We start from the raw sequence: 14,878 nt of genomic DNA on the forward strand, positions 1-14,878 counted from the left end.
GGGCGCTTGTACACGTGACGTTGGCAGCAGGTGGGAACAGCAGCCGTGCTCCCATTGCTCACAATGAGGGGAGGGAAGAGAGGATCTGCTGTAAAGGTTGCTGCTCAGTTCCTGAGAGTTCAGGGATGTCTCGTGGGATGCATGCGTGCAAACAGTGATTGGACATGCCTGTATGCAAAGGTCCAGGCATGCACTTGCAGCTGGGCTGGTTTTTATTTGGGAAACAGCAAGGAAGACACAAGACTAGAGGGAAGAAGGCGAGCGGACCGGCAGTCTCAGCCTGCCCAGTCCCGATAGCCCAGGTCTTCAGCACACAGGCTGCTGGTGAAAGCAGCCCTGCAGAAACCAACAAAATTGCAGAGGCACGGGGCTCTTTTACCTTTGCACAAACATCAGGTGAAGCTACGCACACCAGAAATTCAGCCTTGGGCTCCTGGCAAGAAGCTCCACTCAGGAAACAACACTCCTGATTCTCCCGCTGAGTCTCCAGCACACAGAACGAGTCATCCATGAGCCAAAGAGCCGGTCACAGAGACTGCATGAAGCAGGACCTCCAGCCCCTGGGGTTTTGCTCAAAAGGAGACCAGCGATGGAGTGTGAAATCAGAAGGACCAACAACTCCTAGGCCCAGCCCTGCCAAACTTTGGGGAGATTTCAGGTCCGGGCCGGCACGGACTACCAGCCCCTTGGGCAGCTGAGCAGAGGACACAGGGAGGCCGCAGTCACCCCTTCTTATTGCTATTAATCATGGATACTACCACACAGCCCATGCACTGACCAGGGATGGATGCACAGACAGTCCCTCCCCAAAGGCAGTCTATATAGGCAAGAGAGGGGACTGCGATAGAGGCCAATGCTACGTTTTGGGGAGCAGGTCATTAGTCACAGTGAGTAGGATTTCCCTTGCACAGCTGGAGTTCCAGCAATCCCAGCTGGACAGATTCAGCTCCCCTTCGCATTGCAGGGATCCCTCCAGATTACTTGCCGGATGCACGGAGCATGCAACTGGAGAAAAACTTGCATTTCTGAGCATGGCAGACTTGATGCCCAAGGGCTGGGCCTCTGATGAAATCAGCTCAGATAAAAGCCTTGTAGATGTATTTTGGGATGCCAGAAATAAACCAAATGATCCCTGGTAGCCACTGAAATACCTGGCCATGATCTCAGCTGGAGACCCCACACTTTCTGCCATATGGGAATGTTTGGGACAAATTCTTACGGAGAAAGGAGATCAAACAAGACCTGCCTGATGACTAAAACACAGGCCTGTGGCAGAGCCTGTGCTTATCTGCTGAGGACGGCAGGGAGAATGGCAATTATACTGTTCTGGCAGCTCACAAGCCCCATGGGAGCTGCATTCGCTGTCACAAGGATTAGCACCCTCACAGTCTTCCTGGGGAAGCTGCTGCTGCTGCTAGAGCCTTACTAATTTACAACATATCAGGAGCCAGTAGGTAACGAGGAGGCGAGAATGAATCCATGCTCCAATGCGCACACACTGCAAATGGGATATACAGATGTGAGGGCTCACTCTATGGGGCTCCCAAAGGCCATGCCAGCACTTGGAAAGCATGAGCGGTTGCAGGTATCCGGGGACCAATATCGAGATCCAGCCGCCAGTGAGGTCAGTGCAAAGACTCTCCTGAAAAGTGTAGCTGCAAAAAGCAAAGGCCAAGTCATCAGCAACACCGGAGGGCTCTTACCTTGATGCAGGGCTGGCATCAGGTGAAGCTGAAGAGCCGATGAGCTATCGCAGCTACAGCACCTGCTTCTCTTCCTTGCGTACCTGGACTCCGCCATGCAAAATCAAGGACACACTCCCCTTTACAACAATAGGAGCAAGGCTGCATCTTAAATGAAACATGACAGTAGGTTTTTAAGGAAGCTTTTAACCAACTCCCTGCGGATCCAGCTACATGTACAGTAACCTCCGGGTCAAGCTTTTAAGCTGTGAGGCTGGAGGGTTCAGGGCAGCCACAAACAGCCTGAGTTCACAATACAGCATCTTCCAAAGCAAAGTAGGGGGAATAGCTTCCTTCCTCTACTCCTTGCTGAATGCCTTGTCCACTGAGTTGATAAAGTAATTGGTGCAGGAGCTGCATCTACTGCAGGCTGGTATTGGGTCTAGCAGGGGCTCCCTGGGTGCTGCCTTCATACAGATGCTGTGTTCAAAGAAGAAATCTGCAGAGGTGAGGAGTTTACCTTGGCAAAGCCATTTGTTCCCACCAGATTGAGAAACACCAGAACAATGAATAGTGGAAGATCCCTAATGGTTTCCTATTTCCATTCCCCCCATGCACCCCCTTGAGCGGCTTCTTAATTTTTTTTGAACTAGCTTCACAAAGCATGCTTTTCTGCTCTCTGCTGTAACGAGGGCACAGTAGGAGGCTCAATGGGCTTTCAAAGTCACCACTGGCTTCCTACTACACTTTCTCATGCTGGGCAGTGTTTCATTTACTTTAGTGCCGGGAAAACCATTGCTCTGGCCTTAGCTGTTGGGAGAACTTTTAAACTCAGAGATAGGTGGGTCACCAGGTTTTCTGAGCCTCTTGGGCCTTTTCTGGTAGAAAACTCGAGAGAGAATGGCAGGGGAGAGCTATTTTGGGGATATATCCTTCCTTTTTGAATTTTTAAATGTAAGGAAAGGCAAGAAGCTCTGCTGCTGCTTGTAAAGCGGGGAAGCCCATCCTTCAGCATCCATCCAAACCATCTCCTTTCTCATTCCAAGCATCCATGAGTTTGCCAGATTTGAGAAAGCGCCCTCCGCTCAGTTTTCAAGCAGTTTGCAGCCACGGGCACTTCCTGTCTCAAACGTGAGCACTTCTGGGTCTGCACCCCTCTCTGCTATCAATTAATTTATATTAACGGACCCTGTGCCTTCTGCTCACACCTGCCTCTCTCCCCGTACTCGCTGCGGTTCTGGAGGTTGTGTTGCTGGGCAAACAGCCAGATTTGGTGAGGGGGCAGGCAACAAGTCAACAAGTCATCATTCTCCTGTAATCACAGGCCTGGCAGGGGTGCCAGCAGGGCTGAAGCCCCAAAAGACACTCTCAGTTGCCATCTAGCAGCAGAGGCGATACAGCGGAGGGGCCCTGGCTTGCATGCCACTGCCCCAAGCAGAGCAGCCTTGGCCCATTTGCAAAGGTCCCTTGCTCCCTTGCAGAGGGCACATACAGGGTATGGAGTCGAACCCCACTGGTTGGGAGGAGACATGCCTTCCACCTCAGGTGCATAGTTGGCTCCATTACTAGAGATTATAGGGTGGGTGAGCAAATGGCCAGAAGCAAGCATCCTATTCTTCTTCATTACTTTCTCTGTGCTGTGATGCCTGGTGCTGCCCTATCATCCAACCCACACTCAGATGTTGTTGCCGGTCTTTCCTTCGCAGGAAAAATATTTCGGAAGATTTCACTTCCGGTCCAACCCTGTGCACCTGGCACTGGCTCAGGGATGTGATCAGACCACCTGCATACCTGTTGGCCTTCATTTCAGTGTCTCATACCAATTCCTTCCCCATCTCGCCCCAGGTGGCACGAGCCCGTGCTAATGTCATGTTCGGATGTCGGCCTTCCCTTGCTGGAGCGATGGGTGGTGGGTCTTCTGCTTGGAGCTCAGCTGCAAAAATCCCAGTTGGGTTTTGGAAGCGCTGTGACGTATTTGATGGTGAAGAGCTAAATCTAGATCCCAAGACTATACTTTTCCCATCTCAGCGCCAAAGGTCAGCAGTGAGTAGGCTAATTTTTGCTCTTTTCCTATGTCAAGGCAAAACTGTTATCTCTCGTCTCTCCCTTTTTTTCAGGCAAAGAGAAAAAGAAAATTAGGGGGGTTGTAACATTGTAGTTGGCTCCATCACCATAATGGCCTTGTCAGAGTATGTTAAGCTCTTGTAGGGGAATTTTTCCCCCCTATTCTTTAAACACTTTCTCCATTTAAAAATAGAAAACATAGAACTGGGGTTTGGGATTGTTCTTTTTTTTGCTAGAAAGATGTTTTTAAAAAAAGCTGTGGGTTTCTATGATGAGTGTGAGAGTAGAGGTTTGAAGAAGTTATGAACTGGCTGGAAGCCAGCCCCTTACCTGGTCGGATAATCATGGAGAATGGAAAGACACACGAAAGCACTGATGATCTGCAGCCAACCAGGAACCAGCGTCATTAATACAACCACTTTATTAATATAACCACTGAAGTCCTTTCCTGCCTAGACAGAGGAGTAGCTTTATTTCCATTTTTTTCATCACAGAATCCCCAAATTTAGGTAACCTTTGTGATTTATGAACACTTTTTGTACATCATCAGAAAAATTAAAGAAATTACCTGTTAAAAAAAAGAAATCAATTAACTTTAGTATTTGGATGGGTTACTTTTTCTAACTTTCCAAGGTGACTGGTTTTGATGGATGGCCTCAAGTGCACAATGGTTTACACATTCTTAAAAGCACCCAGTTGATTCTCTACTAGTTAGATCAATATTTAGGCCAAAGACCCATTCTGAGTATTGTAGTCAATATTCCTTCAATAATTAGCAGTGAATGAAATTTAGAACGTTTCATCTAAAGAAGACAAGATACAAAAGAGGTTTATGGTGTGTACTGGATTTCATGTGGGAAGCAGCAAGAAGTAAAGTTCATATAACCACTAGGCATCTATACATGTGCTCCGAGAGCTGCTCTTAATTAAAACAGCTGCAGCGTCATGTGTATTAGCATCCCCATGCTTCAAAATGGTGGCGGAGCTGCTTGAACTAAACCTCATCAAATATGGTTTAGTTCAAGCGCTTCACCACCATTTTGAAGCATGGAGACGGTAAACAGACATGACGCGGAGGCTGCTGAAGCATTTTAATTAACATGATCCAGCAGACTTGATTCATACATCAGATCAGACATCCAGCACGTGTATAGGTGCCCGTTGTTTGTATAGCCAAGGATTGTGGCTGAATCTCCACGTGCCCAAATTTTTAATCAACAAATAATGTGGTATCTATGATGGTTGAAATGCAGCCGTCGCAGAGAGACAGCAAAAGCCTTTTGAACCACTTAACAGCTTCCCAGTTAACAGTGAGCTCCACCCTGTCTGACCCAGACTTTGTTCTATTTAAAAGGAAACAGCGTTAAGGTACTGACATATTTACAGCATTGTCTGTCTCTGCTATCTCACTCTTGGCCACGACTTCTCTTATGTACACTGCTATATCTCTCATTCTTCTTGCCAAGTGTGGATCATTTGGTGTTTCTCACATTTCTGATCTCTTGCAGGAGGTCGGACATCAGAGCAATGCTGAGTAACAAAATCATGAAATCTTCAAACTCGAGTTTGTTATCCAGATCTTCTTCGAGAGCAGAAATAATTTCCTTGTATTTTGGCTTGTTCTCCTGGCCCTGCGAAAAATGTTAATGGAGATTATTTACTATGGGTTTTTTTCCGGCCTTTTCTATGGTGAATGTAAATATTATGTCATTTTGTCTCTTTAGTATGTTAAACAGATTGAGCTCCCAGTTCTCTGATTTCCACAAAAAAGTGCCCCCCTCGGTGATGAGCCCAAGATCACTTAGCCAGTATTTAAACTAATTCTTGTGTGCCATTCTGATTTTGCATCATGCTGGTTTCTAATCAAAATCTTGAGCAACGCTAAGTCAGATGCCTTGCCGTACTGTATCAGTGCTGCTACTTTTACCAACAAAACTTGTAATCTCATAGAAAAAAATATATATCCCGTTAATTTAACAAGATCCATTTTCCATAAACCCATGTTGATTTGCACTGCTTATATTTCTCCCCTTAATTCTGCAGTAAGTCCTATCCCACAAATTTATCTGGGACTGATATCAGGTGGCTCGGATCATAATTTTCCAGGACATCCTGTTTACCCTTTTAAAATATGGGGATACTAGCTTTCTTCCCCTCTCAATCTTCCCCAGATATTCTTTGACTTATTGAAAAATCAGCAGTCCAGGACACACCTCCGCCAGTTCTTTACAAACTCTTGGATTCAGATTGTCTAGACTTGCTCATTTAAAAAAAGGTGGTTGTCGCAGCTGCTACTTTACATCCTCCTGAGATGCTTTTGGTATAGAAAATATTTAATCGTCATCACATATTATATCCACATACTTGGTTTTATCTCTGAACTTAGAAGGGAAATAGTCAGTTTTGCCTTTATAGCTACATTATTATTGACTCTGACCACGTCAACTTAGTAATGGGCTGATGCCATTATTAGGGTTTCTTTTGCTCATAATGCACTTAAAAGTCTCCTTCACATTGTCCTTTGATTTCTCCTTGGGTCCTTTTGCGTCTCTGATCAATTTTTCTAAAATTCCTAGCTTCCCATTTATATTCATAGCTGTCAGATTTCCCTTCTCCTCCCATCATTTATTACGTTTGGCTGTATTTGTTCTTGCACTTCCCTAAGCCAGACTGTTTCTTAATCACAATAGCCTTCTCTTTAGCTTGGTATTTTGCCAGCCTTATTCTTAAGCACTCTAAACTACCATGCGTGCTTTTTGGCTTCAGTTCTTTCTCTTAGTTGAGCTGGATCCTAATTGCTTTCAGCATTGTGAAACTGGCCTTGTTTAAACACTGGCTGCAAATATTATGGATATAGGCATTACTAGATTAGAGCTACCCCCACAATAAACCTGTTGTAGGAAAGATCAGCTTTTTGCCTGCACTACTGAGTTTGATACCTTTATTTCCTAACCCTGGATGGCAACAACTGCCAAACAGTGCATATCAAAACCACCTTTAAGTTGCCCTACACCATGCCTAGGGCTTGGTTTTGCCAGCAAATTCAGGAAATGGCTCCCTCACTGCCCCTCTTTGTTACTGAAACAGAGGGCACATGTATTACAGGAGCTGGCCCTATGTAGGTGCAGCCCAGCCCATGCTCCTTCCCCAGGATTTCCATCTCAGATGGATCCTTCCCCTAGCTGACCACCCATCCCTGCTCTGGAGTTTTAGTCCACAAGTAGGAGGGCCAGGAGGATGAGATCCCAGTTTTAGCTGTCCCCAACCCTCCTGGCAAGAGGAGCTGATAAAATGGTGCCTTTCAGCCCACTCTGTCAGGATGTCATCTGCGATCCTGCAATTTATATGGCTCCAGCTGGCCTGGGGGTGTAAGTCTGGCCCTCGTGTCAGATGGTGATGATGTTCTGGCAGATTCTGGACTCCTAATTAAACACACGTGTATTTCTTCCTACCAAAAAACACCCAGCGCCTCCTCTTTGTATGAGTCCCTGCAATTGCTTTGCCTTCCTGATGAAAATGCAGGCAGGTTGTTTCTTGCTTCCATGTCTTACGTTGCGCGCAGAGGCAGCCAGGAATAAAAACAAGGTAACTCATCCATCACGATCAGATTTGCATAGTCGTTAAACTCTCATTTGGGATTAACAAACTGACAATCCTTGTGATGTATCGGCAGCCTTGCAAATGCCTTCCCAGCTTGGAGAGCGACCTGACTGGCAATGAAGGGAAAGGCAAAGGGTTTGCACGGAAAGGGGCCTTGAGTTTGGTTTGGGTATTTGCCGTGGTGGTGCAGACACCACAACCATTGTGGGCAGCAGGAGCGAGCCGTGCAGGGGCACGGGTGCAGCTCCGGATATGTGTGCTGATCCACTTACCTGTATGAAACACCCAAACTGGGTTTGCAGCAAGGTCCTGGCTCCTGCTTTGCTGAGTTTGCCTTCGGGGTCGGCAGCGTTGCTATAGACCAGGGCTGCGGTGGCAAAAGCCTTTTCTAGGTCCGAGCCTTTCCCTAGAGCTGAGGGAAGTAGCCGTCGTTGGCAAAGGCTTGTGGGATCGAAGGACATGGTGCCATCGAGGCATCCTGAGCTGGTGTAAATCAGCATCGCTCCATTGCAGCTGATGGCCCCATTCACCAGTTGAGGAGCTGGCCTGGAATTTATTACTCGAGAGGCAGCAACACCCGCTGCAAGATGCTCATAAAACAGACCTGAGCTTTATGCTACAAATAATAACCAGGGAGGCTAACAAGAAGTGAGTCGCGTGAGAGCCCGGGCCTAGTTCATCACCCTTGATGCAGAGAGAGAATGGGAACACTGTCACACCTGCCTCCTGCATTGTCTCCCCCCAGATTCTCCAGTTTTTGGTGGAAAATGGAGTTCTCCACCATGCAACAAGGGTCTGTTTTCAGGGTGAAAATGTGGATTTAAAAAAAAATAAGAATCCCTGAGTGCTTTGTGCCTGCAAACTGAAGCACGTCGACTTTGAAATGCTGCTGGTGTGCCCTGGGGGAGCCGTGGCGCACACACTTTGCGTTCCTGATTTCCACTGTGCACCAGGCTCCCTCTCCCAGAATGCACCTCTGTCACAAAGAAGAGATGATGGTGCATCATGGGGTGAATTCAAACACATTTGGGACTGAAAGATCTTTCTGCTACCAGCCAAAAAATTTTGGATTTTGATTCTTCCCCAAATGCATGGTGCTTCCCTGGGCTGCCTTGCCTCTGGCTGTATTGCTTCACCCACCCATCATCTGGGTTGCTTTGCTGAGCAGGGCAGAGACTCTTTCTTCCCCGCGAACCCCTGTATGACAGTGGGTGACACCCACCCCAGTGCAGAAGACTGGCATGAGACTTGAGCTCACTTTTTGGCTTTGTTAGGAGAGCTTACTGCACATGGGGAGGACACAATGGCAACCCTGTGCCATGTACCACTGGGTAAGGATGGGCAGGGAATATAGAGGCTCAGGCGAGGGAGGTCAAACTGCACCCCACTACTCCCCTTCCCCGCACATCTCAGTTTCCCCAGGAAATGCAACCCAGCCTGGCTTTCCTTATCTTTGCATGCCCGCCTTCCCCTCATATCCCAAAGTCTCTGGCCCCTGCTTGCAGGAGCCCTGGCAGCATGTTGTAGCAAGCACTCAAGGCTGCCACAAGACAGAGGGGCTTCTCCGTTCTGCTCTGGGCTCATGCCAGAGAGTGAAATTTCCCCTTGGCCCTCACGATTCGCTGCACTGGATGCTTTTCCCTTTGGCAGGTAAAACCCATCAGCCACACTGAAGGGAGTGCCCTTACCTTTCACCGAGGCCAGCTGCTTGGAGATGGGTATGCTAGTATCGAAAGGAAAGACATAGTTATACGGGAGTCGTCATTCCCTCACACATCAGCTTGTCCACTCCCACCTGCTGTGTCACCCCACAGACCCAGTGCTTTCCACCCTGCCCCACATCCCAGGGAAGCTGGGTTTCCTCCACAGGGCAAAAAGCAATATCTTAAACTCCAGCTACAAAAACATTTCTGAGCCTCAGCCTTAGAGGCTGGCCTGTAGTTCCTATTATATGATACAGGGAACAGAGAGTATCTGGGCTGCTGGCCTGGGCCACATCACAGCGAGTGGGAGCTAAAATGCTCCTCACCTCCTGGGAACATTCATTGTTCATGTGGGATCTAAGTGCATCTGCAGAGAAATCCAGCAGGGTCTGGGCAGCTTCCACGCTTGCCCGTTTCCACTGTGCAATGCAGGGTTACTTGGGCATTACCTCTGCCAAGAGCCTGCCAGACAGGCTCTATCGACTTGCTATTAAAATATAAAGCCTGATTACTGAGTGCTGCAAGCTAATTACAGCCCAGCCAATGTGCGTGCTGTGGAGCGTCACTCTCCCGGTAGATGCAGACAAATCTGAATGGAGAGCGAATTTCAGGACGAGGGCTGGATTAGGAAAACGGCAAAGAGCAGAGCGGTGCCTTACCATTTGGGCATGCTGGCTGCGGCTGAAGTGGTTTCCCTGCTGGGAGTGACGCCGGGCCGAGGGACAGAGGACTGCTTGGTGTTCGCAGAGCTGGCCGTGCAGCCACACATCTCTCACAACAGCCTCGTTAGTGACGATCTCCAAGCAACTCGAGTCCTTGCAAACAGGCAGATCCCAACTCAGCACTGCTAACACAGCCTGCCTTCAGCAGGCCCTATCAATAATGTAAACACTTCCTGGCAAGCGTGGAGCTAGCTAAATAAATCAGCCTGCAGCAACCTGTTTGAACCCATGCCCAGGTACCGGAGGGTAGACGGTGCTGTTTATTTTGCTTATGAAGAGGGAGCAAGCTAGATTCGAACAGGGCCTGAGCAAGTCAACTAGAACTCAGTTTACATCTATCCTAATAAATAGCCACCTATGCTACACCTACGGTGTTGTTGTCTTGGGGAGTGATCTGGGTGGTACAAGTTGTGATGGGGGTGGCATAGGAGCCTCTGTGCCCCCTGGGCACTCACCATCCTTGAAGGCACCCCCCAGGCAGGGGGATTAGGGACAGACTCTGTCCTCGTGGTACCATGAGAAGCCAGGGAATCTCCCCTAAAATCTCCATTTTGCAGGTGAGGGATGGACCACAGCACTGGTTCAGAGGCACCTATTTCTCGCAGTGGGTGACTGCATACTTAGGGAAGTGTTATCTCACCTGAGAATAGAAACCAGGGATTCCCCAGCCTGGGACCAAAGCTTGCTCCAATGAGTATCAAATCTGTATTCCCACATTGCAAGAGGAGGAGCAGGGGTCTGTCTTATCCAGGACTACTAGCAAGACTGAACCCACCCTAATGCCTCCATTTCATTGAAGTGGGTGTTCTCCACTTCCAACATCACTGACCTGAAGGACAGATCAGTGGTACACGATAAAAATGGGAAGCACCGTGTTATTTGTCAGCACAACAACTGGTGGGGGGGATTATTTGCCATACCTCCACTCGCTGCATATTTCCTACCGATGTTATCTAACAGCCATTGGCATGTCTCTGGCGGCTTTGCTCACAGATGTCTAGACAGCACTTCTTTGACCCGAAAGTCCTATTGGCAGTATTTTCCTCCCAGGTGGGCCAGCACAGAGAGGAACTTCATCATTTTCCAAGTCATTTTTCCTGGTGCAAGATACAGTGCTGATGACAAGATTCTTCAGGATGAGACTTTATGTAACAGGACACTCAAAGGAGACAGCAACAGATGGCCTAGAGAATTAAAATGTTTTCCTCATTTAGCAGAAGCTAAATTACTGAAGGCTAATGAATAAGGATGTTCGCCACCTTACTGTTCTTAGATTTTAATTATCTTAAAAAGTATGTGAAAAGAGAACCCTTAATTTCCCATCTAAAATTGTCATTACTCAAACAATTCGGGGCCTTTTTTCTTGAGAGGTTTAAGCTGTCTTAGATCTCTAGTGTGTTCTTGGGGATAGGCTCATGAATAAAACAGAGCCCGTAATTGCAGTGACGCAGCCAAAACACATATAATCAATGCTCATTATCCCATCAATTAACACACTAAAATTAAACAAGAATTCAGGCTTAGTAATCTGCCATCAACTAGGAAGAAAAAAAAACCCCAGCTCTCGCTATCATGTTGAAGTGATGTTTCTTTTTTTACATCTGTGGAGCCGTACAGCAAGGCATGGACTGCTTTACATCATGGCTTATCTACAAAACATAAAGCACCTTTGGTCCTAGCATCCAAAATAAAAATAAGAGCGAGATAAGAATTTGTGCCATGGATTTCAGCTGATGCCACAGTCGGGCGATGGCCTCGCAAAGACAACCTGGGGCTTGCTTGTTTCTTTTGCCAGTGCAGATCTGACCGCAGACTGTATTCCCGTGGCTTCCCAGCCCTCAGGGATTTCTGAACTCCAAGAATGGGTTCGAGAAGGCATGCTAACCTACACCGGAGAGAGTAGCCCAAAGGATGCAATTCCCCCCGTGCACGATCACATCCCACGGTCCCAAGCTACTTTCCATTGGCACAGCCTGCGTTTATGCTTTAAGCACAGATACACACTGGGCATGTCTACACATTCATTAATGCGCCTTAGATACTAGTACTAAACTAAATGTCCAGTACCTAGAGTTACTGCACAGTAGTACCAGTGCATGGTTCTTTAGTGATGTTTACTGCGCATTAGCCTAATACAGCTACTCCTCACTTAACGTCATCATTACGTTCTTGAAAAGTGCGACTTTAAGTAAAACGATGTTAAGTGAATCCAATTACATCACAGTAGTTACCTACTATCAGGTGGCGGCCAAATAACGTTATAACCAAACATTGCGCGACTTTTAAACGAGTATGTTCTCTAATAGATCAGCGATGTAATAATGAAACGACGTTAACCGGGATGACATTAAGTGAGGAGTACCTGTAACACTGCACAGCAGGCTATTAGCACCGCTTGTGCTATGACGCACTACTTCGCAGTGTTATTAGGTTAATGCGCAGTAAGCGTCTCATGTAGACATGCCCACAAATAAAGAACAGAACAAAAAATAAATGGCTATATAATTCACCCTGAGCTTTTTTTTTGTGTGAAGGCAGCATAACAAGTTAATAAATAAATATTATACATGTGCGGTACAACCTCATACTCGCTAACCCTGTCTATAATTTTAACCACCCCAAAAGCAGGAACTGATTTTTTTTTCATTACTATGATATAGAGGGTTGATTAAGCCTGTTGTAGGGAATGCTGTCTCATAATTGCCTCTTCTCCTGGTCCCACGGGGGTTCATTATAATGCATTTGTATTGTATCTAGAGACACATTATATTGATCTTGATACCTGCCTATGTGCGTGGAAAGCAACGTGAATAATTATGAATGAATTTGCCAGTTTTATCTGAATGTCACATTCCCACAGCTGCATGCAGGCATGCTGGTGGCAGCAGCAGCTGGGCATACAATCCTCCGCGGTTGGAGAAGGCCTGCTGTCTGGTATCCGTTCAGAGCTGCTTCCCTTTTCACATGCCTCCGACTCGGGACAGCTCATTTCTAAAGCAATATGTACCTTGTACCAGAGCCCTGGCTTCCATAGAGATAAGCCTGTCAACAGCACAACCACGCACGTTCGGGCTTGCCTAAGTCAAGGCGTGATTATGCTGGGACTCAAGGCTAACAGTGTAATGGATATTAGGAGAAATGCATCTAAAACCTAAGACCCAGGGACTTGGGAGGGTTTATTATTTCCTCACACTGATATCTCTTGGTTGAAACCAGTGCTGGGAAGCGTTGCTGGAGCAGATGTGAAGCTGATTTGCACCCCAGAAAATACGATATTGTGGGGACGGGGTTTTGGTAGTGTCTAATGCTCTGGTGGCTCTTATCTTCATGTGCACAAATTGAAGTTATTAATATAGCCTATTACTGAATCTAATTGACCCTGTTAAAGGGTACTTGGCTTTAATGTTGATTTTTGCCAAGGGCATCGGAAATATTCTCCATACCTTAAATGGCTAAAAGAAGGACAAGAATATAACTCCACGTTATTTTGATCATCTTCAGGCTAACTCCTATTTTTAGGTGGCACAGTCAATCACTGTTATTTAGGTCCAAATTTTCCTGATGTCTGTGTGGGTTTCTACAACTCTAGTTATAACCAGAGATTTTTCAATATCACTAAACAAAGGATCTGGGGTCTGATACAGCAAAACCTTTCTGCACAGGCTGCAGTGCAAACATTGCAGGGCATTACAGAGCCATCTGGAGATCTTTTTTAATGGACTTTTCAGAGATTTTTGGTTAGACTCTTCCCTGGTGGAATCCTACTTTTTTTGTTTAAACAAATAACTTGTTCTTCTGGCAGGAGAGTTGCACTGCTCCCAAGTTTCCCTGCTGAGGTTTGCTGGCTGCCTTCCTCCAGCTCACCTGCACCAGCATATTTCAGTACCTGGCATGTGCAGGGCCTGACCATTGCTGCTACAGACTGATTTCCTAGCAGCTGGTTTATTTCTCACATTACTTTTCTGTTGGTTGTTTCTCCCAGGCATCTGGGATTTTGCAAAGTTAATACAGATGAGGGCAACTCTGGGAACATTTGTCTTTTGGGTATTGCTGCGCTTTTAGAGCCATCACTGACAGCTCAGTCCTGCCCCATTGGCAAAGAAGACTCTCTTCCCCATCTACCGCTGAGTTGTCTGGTGCATGATCAGGGTGGATGGAGATGTGTGTGCCATTCCTACCAGAGACTGGGTCTATAGCTACACTGCAACTACACCATCTGTGCAAGGGTGTAGCTACAGTTTTTGGTGTAGCTAGCAACAGATCTATTGGCAGGAGTTTTTCTGCTGCCCAAACTACACCAGCTTCTGCAAATGATGGGAAGTCTGCTGGCCCAGCCAACGCAGTGCTGTCTAGGAGCTCTTTGTCACGTCGCCATCTGACAATCAGCAATAAGCTACCACTATTGCATTCATGCCAGTTTGTCCAGTGACCTGAAGAAGAGGCTTACAAAGCAGCTTCAGGGAGCAGCTGATACATCATTGTCACAAGGTGCGCAATGCGCCACCATCTATCATGGTGCGTTATCATTGCAACAATTGCTCTTCATCTTAAATCATCTCATCTTCACTTTGAAACACACCCTGGCTTTAATCAATTCACTCAAAACAGGGCAGTCACATTTTCCAGGGTGCACTCCTTGCTCAGCAGTAACCTAGGCTCTGCTAGGAGCAGGAACAGACCCCAATATGCTGAAGCCCTGATCTTCCCAATTTATTTCACCTTCCAGAAACAACTTTCCAGCTCATTCTTGCTTGTCAAGCATGACTATATAGAGTCCTGCCTGGTGTAGGAGAAGCCATAGGTCTGTGCACCTGGAGGCAGGCATGCACAGGGCTATGGGATAAATCCAGGACACATTAGCAGAAAAACTTCAGCTCCAGTAATCCTCCATGAATTTGCTTTTCAGAGATAAGTATGTGATTGTGCAGCTCTCAGATTGCAGTTTAGCTCTGGGGTCATTAATGATTAAAATATTAATGAATCCCATTGCGGGAGATAAAGCAGGTGAAATGTCACTTGGAGAAGCTATTAGAATTGGTCTTCATCTGCAGGGAAAGATCATTTGTCATTTCAAGTCTGGGCATATTTTGGATATGGTATATCAAGT

General features: G+C 46.8%; 1 protein-coding gene across 1 annotated transcript; it reads right to left on the reverse strand.

Moving 5' to 3' along the window:
• Positions 1-4,167: 4,167 nt before the first annotated feature.
• SNTN (sentan, cilia apical structure protein) lies at positions 4,168-10,460 on the reverse strand. The gene is made up of 4 exons (XM_090021856.1): positions 9,709-10,460; positions 9,035-9,069; positions 7,619-7,758; positions 4,168-5,377 (listed from the first exon to the last, which is right to left on the reverse strand). The coding sequence occupies exons 1-4, from the start codon at positions 9,816-9,818 to the stop codon at positions 5,219-5,221; spliced, it is 444 nt and encodes a 147-aa protein (XP_089877982.1). The 5' UTR covers positions 9,819-10,460; the 3' UTR covers positions 4,168-5,218.
• Positions 10,461-14,878: the final 4,418 nt, after the last annotated feature.

Source organism: Crocodylus siamensis, chromosome 11 (assembly GCF_052110815.1).
Source record: "Crocodylus siamensis isolate JL-2025a chromosome 11, ASM5211081v1, whole genome shotgun sequence".
Lineage (NCBI taxonomy): Eukaryota > Metazoa > Chordata > Crocodylia > Crocodylidae > Crocodylus > Crocodylus siamensis.